Genomic DNA, 26,651 nt, shown 5'->3' with positions numbered 1-26,651 from the left:
CTTTAAGAGCAATATAGCCTTGCTATGCCATTAAAGTGAAATACACGACACGACAAATATTTTCTTCATTCTTCGTTTACCTTAATTTAAGACTATGAGGAGATATAGATCTTGTTTAATAGTATTCAAATAAGCTTAATCTTAGTTACTTCTTAGAATTGGATTGGACGCTACTTACTATTGAGTCTTGAGCAGCCAAAACGTAGGTCAGTGGGGAACGGTGTGTCATGCGTATAATAACTGGGATATGCCTGATGCTAAAGTCGCATGCCGTCAACTTGGCTTTACTAAAGCTGTAGGAACTTGGTACTATGGACGAGGGACCGGTAAAGTATGGTTAACCAACATGCAATGTACAGGCTCAGAGGCGTCGCTTGGAAGCTGCACTCACAATGGATGGGGAAGTGTTAGCTCTTACTGCAACGGTCACACATATCATGTTGGTGTTGCGTTGTGCATTTTAAATGCAGTAGTCAATATTGCGGTTACAATAGTTCATATCATTTATTTTATATATTACCGAAATGGAAATTTGGGTATTATATATAGATAAAATGATTAATGCCGGAGTTAAATTTATAATACTAACAAATGCCATGGGGATTAAAGCCGATGTTAGGTTTCGTGTTTGCTTACAATATATCATGTGGACAACTTTTACTGAAACTCTAATAAGATTTTGGTACGCCATATTTTGCTCTGGTTCAAAGACCTCAATTGGAACTTTCTATTTAAATTTTTGTTTTACATTGCTAGATATTGTTTTTTTTTAAATGGAAATTTAAATTTAAATTTCTTTTTATGACACACTGGTCTAAGATTTCAAGAATTGTTTTTCTGCTTTCTGCGTATCTCGCGTCGAGGTTTTATAAAGTGAATTACATTTATGTCTATGTAGACAACTGGGTTTTACCAAAACGGTTGGATATTCGTACCGCGGACGAGGGACGGGTAAAGTATGGTTGCATGGCGTGTATTGTTCAGGATCAGAGTCCTCACTAGGAAGCTGTACTCACAATGGATGGGGAAGTTTGGCTCTCACTGCAACGGTTACACATATGATGTTGGTATCGTGCTGGTATTGTATCAAACATTATCACGCTGTATAAATGAAGCTCAGTCATGGCTAAAAAAAGTGATGTAATATACATAGACAGGGCGATGGGGAAAGTGTTTACTTTTTATTGCGGCTTTAATATGAATGATGCATGTAATCCAGAGGTTTAGAATCCTTTCTAGGAAACTGTACGCATAGTGGATGGAAAATGATGACTAATTCATATGCTGGTGTGGATGTTGGTGTGAAAATTTAAAGTATCGAAACTCGGAAATGCAATTTCTATCCTATGTTTATTAATATATAAGTTTGGGCTTCAGTGTATACGACCATTATTCGGAGATTCAGGGACTCCGTCAATTTGGAACAGCACTGTGATCATTATGCTAATAATTACTGGGATATGAATGTCACAAGGGTGCTTGTTGTCCACTAAATAGACATAGTTTAAATGTGTCATAGGCTACCACAGTGGCCAATGGGGAACTGTGTGTCATGCTAACTGGCGATGGGACATGAACGATGGTAAGGTTGCATGCCGACAACTGGGCTTTTCCAAAACTGTAGGATATTGGTACTACGGACGAGGAACTGGTAAAGTATGGCTGTACGAAATGCGATGCACAGGTTCAGAGGCCGCACTTGGTAGCTGTACTCACAATGGATGGGGAAACGTTTACTCTGGATGCAACAATCACCAATTGGATGTTGGTGTCGTATTGTGTATTATCCTGCATTATCACTCCATATTCAGAGTATAAAGAAATTATATATATAGATAAAAGTTACAATATACTATAGAGGTCAGTTGGAAACAGTTTGTGATGTTGGTAATTTGTACTGGGGCATGGCACAATGGATTTGGAAGTGTTCACTCTCGGTGCAACGGTCACGCATGGGATGTTGGTGTGTCAATATAAAATCTAGCAGACTACATTCATGAAAGATTCGTTTATTCAATGCAGGAGTTCATGAAGTCGACTTATTGCACAGGGTCTTACTCTTTTACTGTCATGTTGGTGTCTAGGAGTTTTTTCTTTTTGCTTTTTTTTTAGTAAGTAACGAAATCTTTTTTGAACACGCCTATTATGAAGCAATTGCATTGGTTTCCAGTATACTATCGTATTATTTATTTCTTACTTCTTGTCACAAGGCGCCGGGCAGCAAATTTATACATTCTGTAAGCGATCTATTAAGAACTTAGGAAGTCCAAAAAGTAATGAATTACAGTGATCTGCTATGGAGGTGACCAGTGCATGAACTAATAGACCTAATCCACTGTTTTCTCATTTAAGACCGCGTGTCATTCCCTAGAGTATTTGTTTAACGGTTGCGTATGAGAAGACACATGAATATGGATACGTCTCAAACAAAGAAACTTATTCATAAGAGAGTGACACGTGATCTGAAATGGGCAAATTATTACGCCCAGGTGAATTTGGTCCATACCACCGTGTCTGATGTTGATAGACAGTCCCTAATCTTAGCTTTACTGCGCAGATAAAAATGGAAAAAAAAAAAAAAAAAAAGCCTTGCAAATGTTTGTGACATGCTGATCGAACAGCATATTCAAGTCAAATGTCACACCAGTGTTCATAAAAGAAGCTGAAAGCTGAAAGCAGGATACGCTCACCATTAACAGATACTTACTTTATAGAAGGAGCTGGACGGCTGGGCGATCTTGTGAACTCAATACAAGCAGCTTCGTCTTGTTCCTATTTAGTTATAGCTTATTTTGCATCATCCACAGTAGAATATGTGACCGTTGCAGCCAGAGACAACATAAGCGTAATTAAGAGTAGGCCAAAAGCATATTGAATTACATTAGATGTTTCATTTTCAAATATTAGTGGATATCAATGCTCTCTCGAAAAGTCATTTTTGAAACATGCTTTCATGTTTTTCTTTTTTTCTTTCTTTTTTTCTTCCTTTTCCCCCCTTATACATGTTTTCAGTCTAAAAGAAATAATTTGAAAAAGAGCGAAATCAAAGTAATTAAAACTGTTTTCAACCATACCTTGCGCGGGCGTGAATCATCCCCTCAAGCACACTTGGAACCAATCTCTTTCGTTTTCCAGACAATCAAAAGATAAAGTTAATTTACTCATGAAAACTTAAAAGACGGAAAATATACTGAATGTCGAATATAAAAATTACACTGTTTAAAGCCTTGGATTGTTTGTGTTATTTTCTTTATACATTGTACAACACCAACGTCCCAGGTGTGATCGTTGCACCCAGAGTTAACACTTCCCCATCCGTCGTGAGGGTAGCTTCCAAGTGAGACCTCTGAGCCTGTACAGCGCATATTGTCTAACCATACTTTACCTGTTCCTTTTCCGTATAACCAATATCCTCTAATTTTGGAAAAACCAAGTTGTCGACATATAACTTTCGCTTATCTCGTATCGCATTCGGCATCATTAGAATGACACACTTTCCCAACTGCCTTTTGTAAGTTTCTTCTATAGTGCCGCCAAAACTACCTGAATCTGTAAATAGGAGTACAAAATCTTAGTGAGCAAATCATTAGTAGAAAATATCTAAAATGCTTTTGAGTACGAAACAATGTTGCTCCTTCTTCTATAAGTGCTCATTTCTAAATACCAAGTTTTACATTTTCCTTTCTCTTTCGCTAGAATGGTTGACTAGACAAATGATGATGACAATATGCCTATTTGTTAATAATACATGAAATACATGAAAATTGAATACTGCAAAGGTAGTATAATAACAACCCAGTTTTCCAAAGAATTTGCATATTATCGAGGTCATTGATTCGATCTAGGCATTAAGAGCACTTAGGTCCCCGATTAACTGCTAAATAAGTTCGCTTTTAGTTTAACAGGTTTGTCAGTGCCAGTTCCAAATATGAAGTTGTCACACCCAACGTGTTAACATCGTGGTTCACTCAGCAAGTTATTTTCACGATATTCTTTCCAGTTGTTTAAAACACATGAATTATTAGCAACAAATCAAAGCACAACAGTTACCCGACAATCTATCTAAAGTTTACAGCTGCTAACCAATCATAAAAAGTTCATAGTTTGCTTATTATCTTAGCAAGGGTAGAGGAAATTTTTAAAATATGGATTTTAAATATATACTAACGATTATAAATCACATGCACATGCAGGTTAAGGTTGCATTATACAAGTCTACCACAGTAGTCAATGGGGAACTGTGTGTGACGGTGGCTTTGACATGAATGATGCGAAGGTTGCATGTCGTCAACTCGGTTATTCCAAAACTTTAGGGTTTTGGCACTATGGACAAGGGACGGGTAAAGTATGGTTGTGGAACATGCAGTGTACAGGCTCGGAGTCCTCACTTGGAAGTTGTACTCACAGTGGATGGGGAAGTGTTCACTCTAGCTGCAACGGTCACACATATGATGTTGGCGTCTCATTACTTTATCATATTGACGCTTGGTCATCTACCAGTTGAACTGATCACAATCTGTAATAATCACGCTCTTTTTTGAATAACTGTTTAGTTTATGCTTCCATTCAATCTTCATGAGCCCATGCAGTCCGCCTACAAGCCTTTCCACAGTTGTGAAACTGCTCTTCTTCGTGTCAAAAATGACATTCTTCAAGCTATTGACAATCGCTCCTGTGTTGCCTTGCTTCTCCTTGATTTATCTGCTGCTTTTGATACCGTAGATCACAAAATTCTTCTTAATCGTCTTAATACCAAATTTGGAATTGGTGGTAGCGCTCTGTCATGGTTCCAATCCTACCTCTCTAATCGTACACAATTTGTCTCTCTTGATGGTGCCTCATCTGAATTTCTCCAGCTTGACTGTGGTGTTCCTCAAGTTCTGTTCTTGGTCCAATATTGTATCTGCTTTACACCTCGCCTGTTGCTGATCTCCTTCGTAAACATAAAATGGCTTTCCACCTGTATGCTGATGATACACAACTGTATACCATCGTCTTGTAATGATGGCTTTTCTCTTGATCATGTCATGACTCTAATTGAAAACTGTCTTGCTGACATTGATAATTGGATGACTTTGAACAAACTTAACCTGAATAAAGACAAGACTGAATTCTTAATCTTCTCTTCCAACCTCAATCCTCAAAGATCTTTTCCTGTCCTCCACTTTGGCTCTGATGTAATAAATTGTTCGTCTCAAGCTCGAAATATTGGTGTTTTTCTCGACTCTACGTTGTCTATGGCACCACACATCAACAAAACTTGCGAATCTGCCTTCTATCATCTATGTAACATTGCTCGAATCAGAAAACTTATCTCCTCCAAGACCACAGATATACTTGTTCATGCATTCATCACTTCAAAACTCGATAACTGTAATTCTCTTCTGTATGGCCTTCCTCAAAATCTCATTAACAAGCTTCAAGCTGTCCAGAATGCTTCTGCTCGTCTCATCACCTTGTCACGCAAACATGATCACATAACTCCTGTCCTCAATGATTTACACTGGCTTCCTGTGGCTGAAAGGATCAAGTTTAAAATAATTTTGCTTTTCTTCAAAGCCCTGCATAATCTCTCTCCTGTCTACATCCAAGATCTCATCTCTACCTATAAACCTTCACGCAATCTTCGATCGTCTTCTCATCTGGCTCTAAACTCCAAGTCATACAATCTTCAATCTTATGGTCTACGTTCTTTTACTGTTGCTGCCCCTAAACTTTGGAACATGCTCCCGTCATCAATAAGAAACACTACTAATTTGGCTTCATTCAAATCACAACTTAAAACTTATTTATTCAAATTAGCTTTCAAATCATAGTTTTTGTTTTACTCTTTCGTAGTCTTGCCTTAATTTATCGTGAACTTTTTCATCATTTATTTTCAAAGCGCTTAGAACAGACTTGTATAAGCGCTCTAAAAGTTTTCATATGTTATTATGGCAAGTTTTATTTGTCTGTATATATCATGTTTACATTGACCAGCGGACTAAGTCTAGGCTGGTTAAGTTCATCACTTGCGAGAAAGTCAAACACTATGTTAATCTGATTTACACTTGAGCTTTTACACTCTTTTTTGATGCCTGCACGTAGTTCCGTGTATTTTTCTTGTTTTTCAACAGTTCTCTCCGCAATCTTACCAACTTGTCAAACTGTGCCTTCAAATAGTGTCCAAGCATTAGTTTCTTTATCTTGTACAACTATGTCGGGTTTATTGGCACTGTTTTCTGGAGCTTTCTCAAGTTGAAAGGGTACATTCCAGTATATTTTTGCCTTTTCATTTTGAAGTACTGCTGATGGTAGACTTTGTTGGTACCATGGCTTTCCATTGTCACTTTCCTGGAAGTTGTACTTTTCCAGCAAACAGTGGTATATCGGTCTCAGCATTCTGTCGTGTCTGGCTGTGTAAAGGCTTTGGGCGATCTTTGAGCAGCCACTTAGTACATGTATTGTTGATTCTGTAGCCAAATGGCACATTCTGCATTTGGTGTCTGTGATGGTCATCTGTGCTTTGCTTTGTTGGTATGTCTTTGTTGGTAGTAGTTGTTGGCGTATGTTCTTGTTTACGCTGTAGACAATATCGGGAATGTTTTTCCACTTCTTCAGGATCTGGTTGGCTGTTGGTGAATTCTGTTTATCTTGGAGTTGTTGATTGGTGTAGGCTCCAAGCCATGTCTGCTGTTTTGTTTCTTTTATGTACTTCTCCGTGATATTTGATCGCAGCAGCTATTTTATTGATTTTGGTGAAGGTGAGGTTATGAATCAATTAAAGCGGTGTTCATCTCTTGGGTCCATTTCGTTCTAACGCGGTGTCGTTCATCATTCGTTGTTTCAATTCTCTGTCGAGCTTCTGTTTGATTTCGAATGTGTTGCGTGTTTGTAGTCTTCTTTGGTGGCATGTTGGAGATGACTAGGACCAGAATAATCGTGACGAGTCGCATTATTTTAGCGTTTTCCCAGTTCTTTAGCGGGAGCGTCAGGACTTGCGTCCGTTCGCTTCAGAGGTCAGATTATTATTCCATTATATTTATTATTATTTTTTTCATTATTATTATTATTATTATTATTATTATTATTATTATTACTATTATTATTATTATTATTATTATTCATCTGAAACTGCAATTTTGCAAATGGCCTAACTTTGGCTCTTTTAATCACGTAATTCAAAGATGGCAAGTAGTGCTAGCGGATGTGTAAACTTTTCCTTAATGTTTTTTTTGTTGATATGCTTGACTCTGCAAAATATATCGATACTATACTTTCTGGCTTCTAATCCTTTTCAATTATATGAGCAACCATATACCCATGTTTTAACGCAATCCATGATGTCTACTTAAAAGAAGAACTCGGGGGAAAACGCAGACTTTTTTGCAGATAAAGGTGTCGGCGGTATCATACAAGTCTACCACAGTGGTCAATGGGGAACAGTGTGTGATAACTTTGACATGAATGATGCGAAGGTTGCATGTCGACAACTTGGTTTTACCAAAACTGTAGGATATTGGCACCTTGGACGAGGGACAGGTAAAGTATGGCTGTACTATATGCGGTGTACAGGCTCAGAGTCCTCCCTTGGAAGCTGTACTCACAATGGATGGGGAAGCGTTTGGTCTGGCTGCAATGGTCATACATATGATGTTGGTGTTGCGTTGTACATTTTAAATGCAGTAGTCAATATTGCGGTTACAATAGTTCATATCCATGTCTATTTTATATATTACCGAAATGGAAATTTGGGTATTATATATAGGTAAAAAGATTAATGCCGGAGTTAAATTTATAATACTAACAAATGCCATGGGGATTAAAGCCGATGTTAGGTTTCGTGTTTGCATACAATATATCATGTGGACAACTTTTACTTAAATTCTAATAAGATTTTGGTACGCCATATTTTGCTCTGGTTCAAAGACCTCAATAGCCGTTATTACAGTTCCGCAAGTCATTCATGTGGTACAGCGGTATCGGCATGGAAATACACGGAAACGAGGCTATCGGGCGAACACAATGTGAATTTCTGAGCTTGAATGCAATATTTCACTTCGATTTGTCTTTAATCGTACTTTTAAAGAAAGATTTCAACCTTCTTTATTATGACGAGACACTGTATAGCATACGGCTGTGTCAACAGTAGCAATAAAACAAGATGTGCTGGATTATCTTGGCATTCTCTGCCTATCAAGAACAAAGCATTACTTCGAACCTGGTTGATAAAAATCAAGCAAGAGAACACTCCCGTCACAAAGAATTCCTACTTATGCGGTGCTCATTTTTCTACAGAATGTTTCCAGAAAGCTATAGGTGGCAACAGAGTATATTTAAAACCAGAATCTATCCCTACGATATTCAGTTTCAACCAAGAAAGGCCTTCGAGAAAAGCACCTCTCGATAGATCGCAGTCTGGGAAATCTACACATGCTTTTCGTTCGATATAGTAAATCATCATATTTTCAATAGTAAAAAAAGGGAAGCTTTCTTGAACGTGTAAGATAGGCTGCCAGTTTGCTGCTTGTGGGAATTCTGGCGGGTTTTCAGCCGGCGAATTGGCGGGAACAGATGCATTGGACTTGTCAGGTCGAAGGTGTTTATATTTGTCAATAAAATCGTAAGTGATCCTTAGTAAGATGACGTGGACAATTTCCATTTAGCAATTGTAGCTTCTCTTCATTGCTGAAAAAAGCCGATTTCGAAGAAGAACCCATATTTAACGTAAGTTTTTGACAAGATCGCAGTACTTTTCCTTGTTCTTTGTTTATGTTGTTCGCCCGATAGCATCGTTTCCGTGTATTTCCATGCCGATACCGCTGTACCACAAGAATGACTTGCGGAACTGTAATAACAGCTATTGGAACTTTTTATTTAAATTTTTGTTTTACATTGCTAGATATTGTTTTTTTTAATGGAAATTTAATGTAAATTTCTTTTTATGACATACTGGTCTAAGATTTCAATAATTGTTTTTCTGCTTTCTGAATTGTAAAGTGGTATAGAGTGTGTATAAATAGCGCTATATAAATGTAATGAATTATTATTATTAATATTGTTAATTGGAAGTTGGTCTCATTAGGCACGGGGCGAAACGCCTTAAAGCCCTCGAAAGATAGAGATATATGAAATGCAATAAGTGGATAATATAAAGTTATACTAGCAAATGCCAAGGGAATAAAAGGTTGTGCTGTAGTGCTATTACAATGTATCGGATGATGTTTTTGTGGCTGAGCTGATATAAATTGTTTGCAGATGCATTGAAATGCTCTTTGTTTTTTACATGGTTCTAATCGTAATGGAATTCTGTTTTATCTGCAGGAAACGTTTTGTATTTAATAATCAGAAATTATTATAATCTACATGATTAAAAGTATTTTGAAAACAAGCTGATGATAGGATATGATAGGAATAGATATCCTATTCATTAGAGCCAAGGATTAGATGTTGTGTTCCATCAACGTTTCGTTTATCTAAGCTCAATCGTTTTATTTTGGTCTTTTCTTTTGTTGTCTTGACAACCTGTCAATCAAAGCACTAAAGCTAATTATCTAAAATAATACCTTCTAGTTTACACATGCGCAAAATCCCGAATAATGAGATTAGTTTTTTCCACAACAGCGATAGCAAGATGCTTCTATTAGGAAGATGTCATAAATCAGCGTCCGGTACAAGGCGGAACAGGAAAGCAAGTAACTAATACATTCTTTTCTGACCCTTTTTTTTGCCATTCTTAACGTTACTGCCGTCCACGCCTACCACAAACAGGGTGAATGCATGGAACAGTGTTTGATAACATTTGGAGCTCTTGCTGGTTTGAGATTCACGATCATTGGTCTTAGTTAGCCTTTGCTCTTTGGTATCTCGCGATGGGTTTTATTTTTACTTTATATCCTTGAATTAGTTCGGATTACAAGCACGTCATTACAAAGCATCCAAACAGAAAGAGATATAGATCGTGTTTTATAGTATTCAGCAAATCGTATTTACTTCTTAGCATTAAATTCAGGACGCTATTTCCTTCTCAGCCTTGAGAAGCCAAAACGTGGATCAGTGGGGAACAATGTGTCATGACTATTATGGTAACCAAAGTTGGATGTCGACAACTGGATTTTACCAAAACTGTAGGATATTGGAATACACAAGCTCAGAGTCCTTGCTTGCAAGCTGTTCTGACAGTGAATGGGGAAGTGTTAGCTATTACTGCAACTGTCACACATATGATGCTGGTTTCGTGTTGTTATTGTTGTAAAACCCTTAACACACTGTATAAATGAAGCTCAGTCATGGCTAAAAGAGGGATATAATCTAAGGGTGCTTGTCGTCCACTAAATAGACAGTTTAAAGGTGTCAGCACCATTAGACAAGTTTACCACAGTGGCCAATGGGGAACAGTGTGTCATGCTAACGGGCAATGGGACATGAACGATGCTAAGGTTGCATGCCGACAACTGGGTTTTTCCAAAGCTGTAGGATATTTGTACTACGGACAAGGAACGGGTAAAATATGGCTGTACAACATGCAGTGCTTAGGCTCAGAGAACTCTCTTGGAAGCTGTTCTCACAATGGATGGGGAAATGTCTATTCTAGCTGCAATGGTCACACTATTGATGCTTTTCCTATTGTATATTGCCGTATGAAGAATGAAGTACAGTGCGTGAATGTGGAGCTGAACGGATGGGGAAATGTTGACTTTATTTGCAACAAATGAATTACACTTGGGAGAAAACTGGACTCGTGGTACTTTTTCAAAACTGCACCCGAACCCATTCGATTTCCTATGTATGATATGCATAAATACCACTAATTATAATGCCTCTCAGACATTTCAGTTGTTGGAACTGACCACATTGTCACACACTGTCTTTCATGCAGGAGGTCATGAATTCGACCCATGACATCAATGTTACTAATTTTTTTAAATCTCTGTTAGGTCTATGCTTTTATTCACCTTCCAATAGTTCGAGTTCAGTCACCAAAGCCATATTCCTTAACGAAACGTTTTTGGAAACAAAATATGGAGGTTTTTTTAATTGAAATCCCGAAAGTATCGTTGTTAAGAATTTAATTTTCCGCAAAATCTGCGACCTTCGAAAACGCCAAATTAACACGAAATTAACAAACGCTGTAAAATAAGGGCTAAAATGATACAACTCAAGATGTATTGAGTTGAAAGAGGAACTTTACTCTTCCAATTTCTTTCTTTATGATTTCTTTACCAGTCTTTGGCATTATGGAACAATGTTTCTTTATTGCTTGATTACATATCGTGAGGAACTGGGTACGAGTGCCTGAGATTGCGATAATCGACATAAGACCTACATAGTAGGAGCACATTATACCAAATCCCGAAGTTTTGTGTTAATTAGGACAATATTGATAAAGATACAGACATTCAAAAACTCCAAAATTTGCTAAGAAATGTATAGATTGCCGGAAACTTTGCACCGCAATGAACATGGAGGAACAGTGTTTGCATATTATGCTAGTGACTTTAATGTGAATGACGCAAAAGCTGCTTGTCGTCAACTTGGGTTTACTACAACTGTCGGAATTTCCTACGCTGGACGAGGAACGGGTAAGATATGGCTAAATTGCATGGAATGTTCAGGATCAGAGTCCTCACTTGGAAGTTGTTCTCATCGCGCATGGGGAAATGTGAACTCTAAGTAACAATCACATATGGGATGTCGGCGTACTATGATGTATATATACAAAAACAACCTTTATAAAAATATATCTTTAGTTACTACATATCTTTATTGATATATAATCATTGTCGCTTAATCATCGCTCTGTGGAAAGTAAAGTATGGATTGCACTCGCTTAAGAACTTAAACAGCTGATTAAAACCCTAGCTAAGCTATATTGTAGTTGTAACTGAATGGATTTTATTTCTATTCCCCCCCTTTTTTACTTGTCTTCGACGCCTTGCCAATCAAACAAACGTCATGTTTCTAAAATGCCACTATCTTCTAGTAATTTACACATGCCCACAATTGCTGAATAATGATTTTAATCTTTTTTCTAACAGGGATATCAAGATGCTGCCAGAATGATGTCATGAAACAGCACAAGAAATATCCTGTACAAATTTTCAACAGGAAAGTAAATATCAATGTATTTATTTTAGAACATTTTCTTTTTTATTATTCTGAACCCGCGAAGGTAAGACTGTGTAATATGTTATTAGACGTTGTTCAGAACCTTTGACTACTTTTAAAGCTTTGATTCGATCATATACAGTGCCTTTGTCCGAACCCCATCTTTATCTAACAATCTTGCTATGGGCTTTCATGGCCTCAAATTGCCACTACTTCACATATACTTGCTTCATGCTTGGATTAGTCTCAACAATCATCATACAACCAACAACAACAACAAACGAAAAAGGAAAACGGTTTTTTATAGAACTGATTGCACGAAGCTTAATCTTAGTTAATTAGTTCAAGTAGGTATGTTTGTATTTTATAGTTCCGGAATTTAAACTATGAGCTTAGTATTTACAATTGGATATCGAAATAAATTCAAGAAGTAGTCATACATTATACATAAATCATTTCTTCATGTAGGCGAGTAGTCGCAGAGTACTATAGTAGAGTTAGCCAAACGCGTTTTGGATTACCTTGAATGTTTAATTTTAAACAATAGCAGCTATAAAAACTTTCGCAAAAAATATTTTTTTAAACATTTTCTAAGACATGATTTCAGCCTAAAAGACATTTTTTGACAAATGACAACATCAGCTAGTTGGAAACGTTTTTCAACGTTAGATTGCACAGGGGTTAAGGAACACTTATACTAGTACGAGCAATCTTATGTTTTTTCTATAAGTCATGGTCCTCCCCAGACAATAGCGAACCAATCGCCCTTGCGGCAGTTTTCCCAGTGTAATTAAAATCTTGTCCCTCAAACAACTATACAGAATATGTTTTAAAGAGTACTACAAGGATTACTAGGCAATGATTTTATCGTATTTTCAACGGACAGTAAACAATAGAAACAATTTATAATCAATTTTTTGTGATCAGAGTTTTAAATTCGGGAAGGGGAGCCATGAAGTAGCGAAGGAATCAAAGCACAAAGTATTTTCTCAGAAAAAGAATAAAACAGTTTGAAATCAATGTATATATTACATAGTCAGGTATTTGGGTGTCGGTCATTCACGTTTACTACAGTTGTCAATGGGGAACAGTATGTGATTATCATTATTATTTTATTAGATACTGGGATATGAATGATGCCAAGGTTGCTTGTCGTCAACTTGGTTTTACCAAATCTGTAGGACATTGGCTCCACGGACGAGGGACGGGTAAAGTATGGCTGCAGTACATGCAATGTACAGGCTCAGAGTCGTCACTTGGAAGTTGCACTCACAGAGGATGGGGTAGTGCTTCATCTAACTGCAATGGTCACACATACGATGTTGGTATGTTATTATTATATGCATTGGATTACAACATATAGTTAACACATGGCCCCAATGTTTGCATTAATTCTATTGACCCCCAGTTGTCTCGGTTGAATGACGCAAGTCCATTTTAACGTCTGTGCTTGATAAAACTCAACGAGGCATGAATATAATACTTCCTTCGTTGATAATTAGCAAAAACCATATTAATCAATCTAATGAAAGTTATCCTTCACTTTGAGCGAGACAATAATGGGAAACAGTCTGCCATGGTGCCTGTGATATAGGGGATCTGCTAAGGTTGCGATATCTTTTTTCACAGATACCAAACTAATTCTGTTCTCACAACCACAAACAAAACAAGCTTCTGATTCTTCAAAGTATATATTCCGTATTCTTAGATCTAGGTGTGGGTGGCTTTATATAAGTGTACCACAGTGGTCAGTGGGGAACCGTGTGTGCATATTATTCTTATGACTTTGATATGAATGATGCCAAGGTCGCATGCCGTCAACTTGGATTTACCAAAGCATTAGGATATTGGTGGAATGGACAAGGGACGGGTAAAATATGGCTGTGGAACATGGGCTGTTCAGGCTCAGAATCCTCACTTGGAAGCTGTTCTCACAACGGATGGGGAAGCGTTCACTCTGGGTGCAACAGTCACGCAACTGTAGCGATCCATGAATTCTTAAGGCAACCATAGGCAGCAAATGGAAGGCTTACTAAAGTTAACTGTAGTGTTTAAAGTACACTCTAATTATTTTGTAGATATAATATAAATATAGAGTAAGGAATCTTGATTTCTGTTGAAAGCCTACCTCTGCAATATGCAACTGTTTGCAATTACACTTGGAGGGCAAGCGATCTAAATACTTTTATGGCTGCTTGTCGGCAACTTTCTTTTAGTACAACTGGTGCTTATTCCTCACGAGATGAATAGAACATGGTTCTAAGATATGCTATACTCGATGAATAGGAAAGCAGCTGTCACAAATAATGTTGGTAATGTGTATTTATATTGAAATTCAGTTTTTAAGGTCCAATGTAGATGGGGAACAGTGTGTCAATATGGCATTTGTTCCAATTACTTTGATATGAGGGATTCCAAGGTCGCATGCAGACAACTTGGTTTTACCAAAACTCTAGGATATTGGTGGTATGGACGAGGAACGGGTAAGATATGGCTGAACGGCATGGGCTGCTCAGGTTCAGAAGCCTCACTTGGAAGCTGTTCTCACAATGGATGGGGAAGTGTTCACTCTAACTGAAAAGGTCACACGTGGGATGTTGGTGTGTCACTATATATATTTGAACACAACATATATAACAAACACACATTTTATTGCCACTTCGTCATCTCGGTTGCATTTCTTTTACTAGAAAGGTTAGGAATTCGACCCACTATCGAACTACAGGTACCATTACTCAGTTTATTGAATAACTTATTAGATTACGGCTCTAACAACTCTTAGTCCTTTAAATAACTGAGATAAATAAGTTCACTTTCTAGATCAACAGTGCTTAGTTCCAAATATGAAGTAGTGACACCAATTACTTGAATCCTTAATACACTGTATTATCGCCAACCGGCTGGCTCGGTTGAGCATCGGCCTTTTGTGCGGTAGGTCGTGGTTCGAGTCCCGGCCGCACCAAGGCCCTTAAAATTACTGATGAGAAAGTGCTGCCTTTGTAATTACATCTGGAAATGGTTGTAGACATTGCTGTCTATTCAATCAATATTTCGCAAATGGTTGGACCAACGTCGGGGATCTGACGTTCTCAGACTTTATTGTCTCGCCTCTAAATATTAAGTGAAACTCGTTTTTGTTGTATGGTATTCATTATCATAGACGACTCATTGAGTAACGTTGAAGATATACTGTTTGATTGTTAGGGGAAACATAAGCAACAAATCGAAAGTTTAACAAAGTTAGCTATGGTGTTTAAAGTACACTCTAATAATAGGTTTGGGACTACACTTGGAGCTCAAACGATGTATGTAGGATACTGTTACGGTTGCTTGTGGACAACTTTGTTTTAACAAAACTGATACATATTAGGCACGAGACGAATAGAACAGGGCTCTAAGAAATGCTGTACTTAAATTTGAAAGGAAAGCAACTGTTTCAAATAAGATATTGATCATGTGTATTTATTTCGAAATTGAGTTTTATTGTCCAATGCAAATGGGAAACATTTTCTTATTATGGTTCCTATTACTTTGTTATGTCGGATGCCAAGGTCCTATGTCGTCAACTTGTTTTTACATATTTCTTATTCAAATTTTGGATCACAAAATTAGGCGATGGCGGCATTATGCAAATCTACCATAGTGGTCAGTGGGGAACAGTGTGTCAAGGTGGTTCTAACGGAAATTACTTCGATATGAATGATGCCAAAGTTGCATGCAGACAGCTTGGTTTTGCCAAAGCTGTAGGATATTGGTGGTATGGACGAGGAACGGGTAAAGTATGGCTGTATAGCATGGGATGTACAGGGTCAGAGGACTCAATTGGAAGCTTTGTACAAAGAGGAAGATTTACGCCAACTCTCACTCTCGCACTGATATCACCATCAAGCCCGCTGATAAAGGTGGTGCTGTTGTCGTTTTGCGCACCGATTTGTACAAAGAGCAAGCTTTACGCCAACTCTCAGACACCAATTTTTACCTTGAAATCAACAAAGACCTCACACCTACCTACCAGCAAACTGTCAAAGACACTATCAACTCTTTTATTTCTGACGACAGTCTTCCAGCTACTGCCAACAATCCTACCATTAACACTCCGCGTACCTCTCATGTTTACTTTTTACCTAAAATTCACAAACCTAATAATCCTGGCCGTCCTATTGTATCAGCTTGTAGTTGTAACACCGAACTTATTTCTAGTTTTCTTGTCTCTCTTATGTCACCTATTGTTCACACTCTACCCACCTACATTAAAGACACTAATCACGCCCTCGGAATTTTTAATGACTTTCAATTTCAAAATTTTCAATCCAAGTTTTTATTTACCATGGATGTCAAATCTTTATACACCGTCATTTCTTATGATGAAGGTCTCAATGCTTTCAAACATATTTTTTGATCGACGCACCGTTTTAGAACCTAGCACTCCTACTTTATTGCGTTTAGCTGAACTTTTTCTCACCCTTAATTGTTTTTCCTTTTACGACCGGTTTTTTCGACAGATCAACGGTGTAGCTATGGGCACCAAAATGGGACCTACCTTTGCTAATTTATTTGTTGGCTACATTGAGCAACAAATTTTTGATCTCTATCCAGGCATTAAACCTGAACTTTTTGGTCGCTACATTGATGATTGTATTGGCGCTACTTTTTGTTCAAAACAAGAACTAGATTCTTTTATTCTCTATGTCAATTCTTTTCACCCAGCTCTTGAATTCACTTGGGACATTAGTGAAACTTCTGTCACATTTCTTGACATTTCTGTGAGTATTTCTGCTAATCATCTCAATACCACTATTCATTATAAACCCACAGACTCTCATTCATATTTACTTTATTCCTCCTCACACGCTAAACACACTCTCAATTCTATTCCTTTTTCGCAATTCTTACGTTTGCGCCGTCTTTGTAGTGACGACACTGATTTTTCTCACAAATGTCAAGAAATGCGTTTCTTTTTTCTTAATCGTGGTTACCCTATTACCATCATCGACCGGGCTATGCTTAAAGCCTCTTCCATAGATCGTAACACTGCTAGTACCCCTAAATCACGCAATTCTAACCTTAACCGCATTCCATTCACTATCACTTACCATCCTATTAACAACTCTATCAAACCTGTCATTAATCGTAACTTCAGTTTACTCAACTCTTATCCCACCACGTCCAACATTTTCAAAGAACGCCTTCTTTTTTCGTTCAAAAGGGACCATAATTTACGTTCTTTCTTAGTTAAAGGTGTACTTCCTTCTAATAAAGAACCCGGTACTTTTCGCTGCTCTCGCAAACGCTGCTACACTAGCCCATTTGTCGCTTCACAAACTTCTATTAAAGGTACCAAATCCACCTTTAATATTACAGATCATTTTGATTGTACTTCTTCTAACGTCATCTATTGCATTCAATGTTCATGCTGTAACATGCTCTATGTTGGAGAAACTGGCCGCCGATTAGGTGATCGTTTTAGAGACCACCTTTACGACATTCGCAAGAAAGATTTATTTAAACCAGTTGCTCGGCACTATAACTCTGCTAATCACTCTTAGCTTAATGCTATTGTTTTTGGTCTGTGTTTAACCCACGACAGCAACAATCATCGTAAAACAAAAGAAATGCGTGTAATTCAGTCACTTGGCACCGTTAATCCCCACGGGATAAACGAACGCTTTGCTTATATTTAAGTTATTTCTCACCTATTGTTGCATTCGATCCTTTTGTGTTCCTTTTGTTTTATGGCTTGCTTTTTTCTTATTGGTTTGTTTTCTCTCTCCTCTACTATATGAACATCTCTCTCACTCTTACTTTCTATTGACTCTGACGAAGGACTAACGTCCGAAACGTCAGTTTCTATTTCCACTACGGTGTATAACTTATAAATCTACGATAACTGTTTCACTTGCAAGCTGTTCTCACAATAGATGGGGAAATGTTAATTCTGACTGCAACAATCACCAACGGGATGTTGGAGTTGTTCAATTTGATCTTGCATAGTTAACTTGTTGAGGGTCCGCTGTCTTCAGAAAAGCCATAAATTGCACTCACTAAGTTAAAAAACCCAATAAGTACAAATTGCTGTTATTGCTATGAAAATATTTAGAATATTCTTGAGTCTTGAGCACGTAAAACTTTTGTCCTTTATTCTTTGTAGACGTTAAAGTTGAATGCCAAATATGAATGCTTTTTAATTCTAATTTCAATTGTTACACTTTCAGAGCAACAGCGCTTGGTTCCAAATATGAAGAAATGACACCCAATTTGTTACTATCATGGTTAACTCACATTCATGTAATGTTAAAAATCACAGTAACTTTCAAAATCACATTCAGGAACATAAATTAGTATTATTTCTCATATGTACCAAATTAATTCGCAACCACAGTCGATAATCCGTAAGTCTAGAACTGTAGCCATCAAAGGATCATATTTTTTTATATCTCTAAAACGAAGGTTTGAAAAACGAAAACATATTTCATATTTAGAATTATGGATTCTTAGATTTAGGCATCAGCATCAGGTTTATCAATTTAGTTCAAAGACCCACAACGTATTACGATTATGGCTCAGTCAGCAAGTGATGTTGACGATATTATTTGCAACTGTTTAAAATACATAAATTATTATTGCAACCATGTGCACCAACTATCAAAGTGCAACCGCGACAATATGTGAGCATACAACTGTAGCCGAGCAACAAGAGGATCTTTTCTTGGTCTTTCAAAAGAAAGGTTTGAAAAACGAAAACATATATCATTTTCAAATTATGGATTCATTATGCAAGTCTATCAAAGTGCATGGTCAGTGGGGAATAGTGTACCAAGATGGTTACGGATATTACTTCGATATGAAGAATGCAAAGGTTGCATGCCGACGGCTTGGTTTTCTCAAAACTGTAGGATTTTGGTGGTTTGGACGAGCAACGGGCAAAATATGGCTGTATACCGTGATATAGTATATCAGCTTTAAAGTATACATTTACCATTTACAGATTCAGTATCGGGGGCATTATACGAGTCTACCACAGTAATCAATGGGGAACGGTGTGTGCTTATGGTGGTTCCGGCTTTGACATGAGGGATGCCAAGGTTGCATGTCGACAACTCGGTTACTCCAAAACTTGGAAGTTGTATTAACGATCCATGAGGAAGTGTTGACTCTAGGTGCAACGGTCACACGTATGATGTCGGTGTGTCATTATATATTTTTGAGCATAACATACATAAACAGCATGAATTGTATTACCTCTAGATGTTCTCACTTGGTAGAACTGACCACATTGGTCTATTATGCAGGAGGACATATACTTCACTCAGTCTTTAAGAGCGGCTGTCCGCATAAATCAGACATAAGGTGGCAACGGGCAAAAAATCGATTTTGTTCTTACTTTGAAGTAAGATACCCTATCGTATAATATTAACCCCAGTGAACTTAGTTTTGCAAAATTGCTTTTTGTTTGGAAGAAATAGCGCAGCGCAACCGTTACGTCATAAAAACGAAGACAAAGGCGAAATTCGAACAAACAAACTTACAAGTTTACTTTCAGCAGATAATTTTCACAGCCGATCGCAGTTGATCGTGGTTACATGGGTTATTGTAACTAAGCAAAAAATAATAAAATCGGTTCGTATAATCGTCGTAGTGATTAAACAGAATGCAATGTTTGTCCGAATCTTTAAGCTATTTTTAGAATCAGTGCGCTGCGCTATTCGAATGCTTATGCAAACAGGCAAATATGCTAATTTGACGACTCTCAAATTGAGATGAATCACTGATCTCGTGTACAAAAAACGATCAATACTTGATCTTTTTAACCTAATAATAAACTTCAAATATGTTATCTCTATATACCTCACAACGATTTTCAGACATTTAGCTGTAACGAAGAATTTCTGGAAGCATTATTTGCAAGACACAGTTTTCTTGAGCTTAAAAGTACCCTCAAAACAAGTGGTTTTTGGGATGAAGAGTTCTCCTCAAAAACCTTATTTGTTTACGAGCATGTATGACTCTAGGTGCAACGGTCATACATGGTATGTTGGTGTCTCAGCTAGACTTTTGAGTTGGATTTGTTTTTCCACTTAGTTTAAATTTCTACGTGTTATCAATATTTTTTGCATATAGGTACAACAGTCGTGGAATGTTCGTGTTCTATTCTATAAATTGGAACACAACATATATAAGTACCAAAAATTTCATTACCACTCTTTCATCACGGTTGCTGGTAATTCGACATGTGGCACTACCGGTACCATCACTCAGCGCATTAAAAACCGCAGTGATCAGTGGGGAACAGTGTGCCATTATTATGGTCACTGGGATATGCCTGATGCCAAGGTCGCCTGTCATCAACTTGGTTTTACTAAAACTGTAGGAACTTGGTTCTATGGACAAGGGACGGGTAACGTATGGCTAAACAACATGCAATGCACAGGCTCAGAGACCAAACTCGGAAGCTGTCCTCACAATAGATGGGGAAATGTTGACTCTAGGTGCAACGGTCATACATGGGATGTTGGTGTCTCAGAGTTAGACTTTGGAATATAATTTGCTTTTTCACTTAGTTTAACTTTCTACGTGTTTTCAAAAAATGTTTGCATATGTTTGGCCTTTCTTTATATTGGAATGTTTGTCCCGTTGAGAATGCTTCAACCAGTTCTGGGTTGCTTTATAAAGTTAATAAGTAAATAAACTTAAAATAGGTGTTTTCAAAATATACACTTGTGGCAATGGAGAATATGATGTCACTATTGTCAGTAAAATAAGTTATATGTCGCCAATTTTGTTTTACCAAAACTGTAGGATATTGGTACCTTGGACTAGTGGAAGTGTTCTTGCTAGCCAAAACACTATATAGATGACATATGATGTTTATAATCCCGCCGATTGGATCTAAATATATCTTAGTGAAATCATAGATATTTCGTGGGGAACAGTTTGTAGTTATTACGGCTGGGATATGCCTGATGTCAAGGTTGCATGCCGTCAACTTGGTTTTACCAAAGCTGTAGGAACTTGGTATTATGGACGAGGGACGGGTAAGGTATGGCTCAACAACATAAGATGTTCAGGCTCAGAGACCTCGCTTGGAAGCTGTACTCATAATGGATGGGGAAATGTTTACTCTGACTGCAACCGTCACATATATGATGTTTTAGTGTGTATTATTGCTTCATCAACAATGGTATCAATGGATTAATGGTACATAGCCTCAGACGTCGCAGTAAACGCGTAATCAAAATTCTACAAAAGGAAAAGTAGTCATGATAGCTGGGACACAAATGATGCTAAGGTTGCATGTCGCCAACTTGGTTTTAACAAAACTGTGGGATTTTCGTGGTATGGACGAGGAACGGGTAAAGTATGGTTAAACTACATGCGATGCACAGGTTCAGAGTCGTCACTTGGAAGTTGCACTCACAGAGGATGGGGAAATGTTTACTCTAGATGCAATGGTCACAGATATGATGCTGGCGTTGTGTAGTGGACTCTAAATGCATTCCTATTAAATATAGCATATTATCAAATCCAAACAGTTGATCATTTTGAATACTATAAAAAGAAATATTTACATCACACAAAACAATATGACTCACAACTAAGTTTCTCAGCATTCTAAAATAATAAAGCACACTCCTGGAACAAAAAATAACGTACGAGAAGCAAAATAGCCGAAACGTCATTGCTTTAAGAGCAATATAGCCTTGTTATGACTTTAAAGTGAAATACACGGTTATTTGTCACGAGTCGATAAATATTTTCTTCGGCCTTGGATTACCTCGGATTGGAAGAACGTCATAACAAGGCGTTCAACTATGAAGCGATATATCTTGTTTAATAGTATTCAAAGACACATAATCTTAGGTACAAAATCCTTACTGGGAACTGAATGCATCATGGGTTTTGTGCTTACTATCTTTTTATATTAGGGCAACACTCTGAAGCAGCTTTAGTTTTTGCATATATGTTCTATTGTCACCCTGTTTTCTGGTTTTGTTGAGTATCGCATTAATTTGTTTAGCGGCAAGGGGTCATGAATTGGCTCTCCGACACCATCAACACCTAGAGGTTGAATTCGAAATAACAGACTAAAAAATGCAATTCCTCCCGCCATCTCAAATTCTACTCTTTTTTCTTCTTTTCTTCCTCGGAAACTACTCACAATGGATGGGGAAATGTTGACTCTGTGTGCAACGGTCATACATGGGATGTTTGTGTCTCATGTAGACTTTTGAGTTGGATTTGCTTTTCTAATTAGTTTAACTTTCTACGTGGTAGGAATATTTTTTTTCACATAGGTGCAACGGTCGTGGGATGTTGGTGTTCTATTCTATAAATTGGAACAAAATATTTAAGTACCAAAAATTTCATTACCACTCTTTCATCACGATTGCATATCTGTTATGAAGAAGGCTGGTAATTCGACATGTGGCGCTACCGGTAACATCACTCAGCGCATTTGAAAACCGCAGTGTTCAGTGGGGAACAGTATGCCATTATTATGGTCCCTGGGATATGCCTGATGCCAAGGTCGCCTGTCGTCAACTTGGTTTTACTAAAACTGTAGGAACTTGGTTCTATGGACAAGGGTCTGGTAAACTATGGCTAAACAACATGCAATGCACAGGCTCAGAGACCACGACGGGAAACAACTGTCATGCATGTGATGTTGGTATCAATTTATTTAGAAATTGAGTATCGTGGTATATCATTTATATTTTGATTTAATCAAATTTCAAATACATTACATTTAGATTCAGTCTGACCTAATGTATCTGAGCTAGACCAAACAGAATTCAAGATTCCTTTATATAGCCTACCCGAGATTAAAAATATATACTATAGCCAAAATATATACAAGAAAAACTAATTACAAATTAAATAAATTAATAATACTATATTGATAATTAACACAAATAAATAATATACAAATTAACAACTACCATAACTGAATTAAAACTAATAATTAAATACAAAAACTATTTAAGCAATCTATAGTTATTAAAATATTTAGTCTTATAAAAAGTAAATAAACATTTACGAAATTTGGTCAGCGTATTGGACTGTACAAAAAAAGTCAACAAGTTCTTATAAAATATGTATTTTTAAAAGATTCAGTAGGAGAAAAAAGAACAGTAAGTGTCAAGTGATCAATTATGGTGTCTAACGCATGTACGAAACGAAAGATATCTAGATATATCTAATTGGTACAAGTTTTTAAAACACTTGAAAAAAAAAAATCAAATCAGAAATTTCTCTCCGATATTGCAATGGTGGTAAATTCAACTTAGTTAGACGCTCATATTCAGATAATCGCTTGCCTAATATCAATCTAGTGGCCCTGTGTTGTGTTTGTTCTAACTTAACCACATTTCTCTTGGTAAATGGTGACCATTCCACACTAGCGTATTCTAGTCGTGACCGCACCCAAGTTATATAAAGTAACTTCTTAGTCTTAATATCATCAATATCTCTACATGTTCTATGAAGTAGATTCAACATACGTTGAGCTTTAGAGGTAATATGATCTACGTGATTATTCCAACTCAAGTCATCACTAACTAATACGCTAAGGTCTTTCTCAACACTAACCCGCTCTAATTTATTTCCCCCAAGTAAATAATCTCTGTCAAAGTTAATGGCCATAATGATAAGATGCAATCAGGAAATAGAAGGTGTCATGATAAAAGAACTGGAAAAAAAGATGTTACTGTTCGCGGACGACACTACATTATTTCTTAAAGATATTACATCATTCCAAAAAGCACTAAGAGAACTAGAAAGATTCACGCTCTTTTCTTCGCTAAAAATTAATGCCGCAATTGTTTTTTCCTCTCCCAGGCTTTAGCAAAATCATGTACAACTTGAACTAATTGAGTAACAGTAGACTTACTTGCTAGAAAACCATGTTGTTACTGCGTAATATGTGGTGAAATATAATCACAAATCTCATTTTATACTAGCTTTCCTAGTATCTTAGATAACGTGTTAAGTAATGATATGCCTCTATAATTAGTAACTTCAGCCCATGATTCAGATTAATGAACAGGAACTAGGTTAGCGTCTTTCATATATTTATATAAATCTAATTATTTGAGGAGTCTAAAACAGAATTCAAGATTCCCTAGACCCCTAATTAAGTTAAATATAATAAAGTGTTAAAAACTTTACAATAATAAAGATAAACAATAAATACACAGATTTACAATGAATAATTGACATGAAATTTATCATAAAAGAAAGCTAGTAAATTCTTGCGAAACACTGGAACTGAAGTGGCCTCTCTAAGGTTCAAAGGTAAATTATTAAATTAAATTTAATTCTAATAATTTAATTTTAATAATTTTAATAATTTAATTTAAATTATTAAATTAAATTTTCGCTGATAATGCGTGAATAGTAAAAATAAACTATACACGTCAAGTCAAAACTCGCCCACGGTTATGTGCAGAGTCGTCACTTGGGAAGTGTCGTGTAGAAGAATTTAGATATACATAATCTGCGGGTTTCGCTAGCACTCTACACGCCTACATGTGGCAAAGTCAGTTCCCTTAATCACGCAATAATAGTGGGTCAAAATAGATTTTAGGATTGGCTAAGGCTCAGCATTTGTAAATTAATTTCAATTAATTTCTGATGTCCGCGTATGGTGTAGTGGCTGAGCAAGATCGTAAGCCAAGCTATTATGAATATACATTAGCAGTTATGAATGCTTTCGGGGGCAAAACATTTATAGTTTCTTAGCCATTTTATTTTTAGTCTAAAAGACATGATTTAAAAATAAGTAGCATAAAAGTTATTGGAACTATTTATTTTCAATTATTTTAAACTTTAGCTTGGGCAGGCGTAAAGGAACGCTTTTTTGCGAATACGTTGCATGTTATTGTTTTCCATGAATACCCCAGCAATCAAAAGTATCGTTAATTTCTCAAAAGAGACCAAAAATAATTATTTCGGCAGTTAGTTTAGATTCAAAATATCCAGTAATTTAGGTTTCGGCAGCATTATACAAGTCTACCACAGTGGTCAGTGGGGAACAGTGTGTCATGCTAGCTGGGAATGGGACATGAATGATGCCAAGGTTGCGTGTAGACAACTTGGTTTTACCAAAGCTGTAGGATATTGGTACTACGGACGAGGGACGGGTAAAGTATGGCTGCAGTACATGCGATGTACAGGTTCAGAGTCCTCACTTGGAAGGTGCACTCACAGTGGATGGGGAAGTGTGTCATCTGGCTGCAACGGTCACACATACGATGTTGGTGTGTTATTATATGCATTGGCTTAGAATATATAATTACATGTTTTCAGTTTTTATATTAATCGTATTGACGCCAGGTTATCTCCGATTACCTTGCAAGTCCTCTTCCACGTCTCTTTTTTGATATTAATGGCTAACTCAACAAGAGATAAGAATTTTATGTTCTTATTTAGTAATGCATGCCGGATTGTTAGGAAAAACAATATGCTTTAATTCAAAGCTACCCCACATTTTGTGCAAGGCAAAATTGGGAAACAGTCTACTATGATAGCTAGAAGATTTAACTAGCTAAAAACTAGTGTGAGCTGCGTCGGTGTTTCTAATGAAACAGTAATGATAAAAAGGTAAATTAATACAACGTGAAAAGATGAAAAAACTTACTGACGTTTCGGACGCCAGTCCTTTGTCGGAGTAAAAGAGAAAGAAGTGGTACAAGAAGTGTATATAAGATAGAATAAGACAAGAGAACCAATGAGAACAAGGTAGGCAAGGAAACAAAAACAAACAATTATAACACAAAAGAAAAGGTTAGTTGAAAGTAAAGCGTTCATTGATCCCGTTGGAACTAAGAGTGCCCAATAGGTGAATAAGCCGCATTTCTTTGGTCTTGCGACAATCATTGTTGCCATTAATCAAAGAAAGACCGAAAACAATGAAGTCAGAAAGAGAATGTTTGTCTTGCGTTTGCCTTCTTCGAAGATTATATTCCCCAAAGGTTAAAGTAGTTGAGTTCAATCGAAATAGTTGGGTAGAAGTTCCAATAAAAATATATGCAAATGGTTTGATCAACGCCGGGGCTCTGACGTACTCAGGTATTTTTGTGTGTCAACTCTGAATATCAAGTCAAACTCTTTCTTGTTTTGCGGTATTCATTATCATAGATGACTCCACAAGTAACGATGACGAAATACTGTTTGGTTGTTAATTCTTAACAACAAACCGAAGGTTTACCATATTTAACTATGGTGTTTTAGGCACATTTTAATAATGGTCAATCGGCAACAGTTTTTGATCACGCTTGGAGGTCAAACTATCGAAATACTGTTATGGTTGCTTGTTGGCAAGCTATTTATTGGGGAAAATATGCACAAAACTGGTGCATATTTGTCCCGATACTTATAGAATGACTCTATGATATCCTGTAGTCAGAATGGACGGAGAAGTAGCTGTCATACTATGATGTTGGTGTTAGTATATATTTCGAAATTGAGAATTATATTTTAAGGTCAATAGGGAACAGTGTGTTTTGATGGTTCTTCCTCTTACTTTGATATGCATGCCGGATGCCAAGGTTGCATGCCGACAACTT

At 37.0% G+C, this 26,651-nt stretch overlaps 2 protein-coding genes across 2 annotated transcripts; both read left to right on the top strand.

The window, feature by feature from the left end:
* The first annotated feature begins 7,166 nt into the window (after positions 1-7,166).
* LOC148909610 (soluble scavenger receptor cysteine-rich domain-containing protein SSC5D-like) lies at positions 7,167-10,694 on the top strand. Its single transcript, XM_089034213.1, has 4 exons — positions 7,167-7,190; positions 7,338-7,521; positions 10,011-10,230; positions 10,319-10,694. Exons 1-4 carry the CDS (start codon positions 7,167-7,169, stop codon positions 10,692-10,694), a joined length of 804 nt encoding a protein of 267 aa, XP_088890339.1.
* Positions 10,695-11,404: 710 nt separating this feature from the next.
* On the top strand, positions 11,405-20,628 carry LOC148909609 (scavenger receptor cysteine-rich domain-containing protein DMBT1-like). The gene is made up of 9 exons (XM_089034212.1): positions 11,405-11,561; positions 12,018-12,091; positions 12,818-12,873; positions 13,207-13,412; positions 14,427-14,570; positions 15,700-15,989; positions 16,590-16,850; positions 19,950-20,084; positions 20,206-20,628. The coding sequence occupies exons 1-9, from the start codon at positions 11,405-11,407 to the stop codon at positions 20,626-20,628; spliced, it is 1,746 nt and encodes a 581-aa protein (XP_088890338.1).
* The last annotated feature ends 6,023 nt before the right edge of the window (positions 20,629-26,651 follow it).

This window comes from Actinia tenebrosa, unplaced genomic scaffold (assembly GCF_029948245.1).
Source record: "Actinia tenebrosa isolate PJP-AT-01 unplaced genomic scaffold, QUT_ActTen_1.0 PGA_scaffold2__45_contigs__length_23673736, whole genome shotgun sequence".
Classification (NCBI taxonomy): domain Eukaryota; kingdom Metazoa; phylum Cnidaria; class Anthozoa; order Actiniaria; family Actiniidae; genus Actinia; species Actinia tenebrosa.
This window is presented reverse-complemented; position numbering and strand designations above follow the sequence as displayed.

Excerpts from the sequence above, each read along its gene's own strand:
- LOC148909609 (XM_089034212.1), top strand. The coding sequence starts at position 11,405 with ATGTATAGATTGCCGGAAACTTTGCACCGCAATGAACATGGAGGAACA. Across the intron at positions 14,571-15,699 it reads GTGGTATGGACGAGGAACGG|GCGATGGCGGCATTATGCAA; the intron begins GTAAGATATGGC and ends TCACAAAATTAG. Across the intron at positions 20,085-20,205 it reads CCTTATTTGTTTACGAGCAT|GTACAACAGTCGTGGAATGT; the intron begins GTATGACTCTAG and ends TTTTGCATATAG.
- LOC148909610 (XM_089034213.1), top strand. The coding sequence starts at position 7,167 with ATGGCAAGTAGTGCTAGCGGATGT. Across the intron at positions 7,191-7,337 it reads CAAGTAGTGCTAGCGGATGT|AAGAACTCGGGGGAAAACGC; the intron begins GTAAACTTTTCC and ends TCTACTTAAAAG. Across the intron at positions 10,231-10,318 it reads GGTTTCGTGTTGTTATTGTT|ACAGTTTAAAGGTGTCAGCA; the intron begins GTAAAACCCTTA and ends TCCACTAAATAG.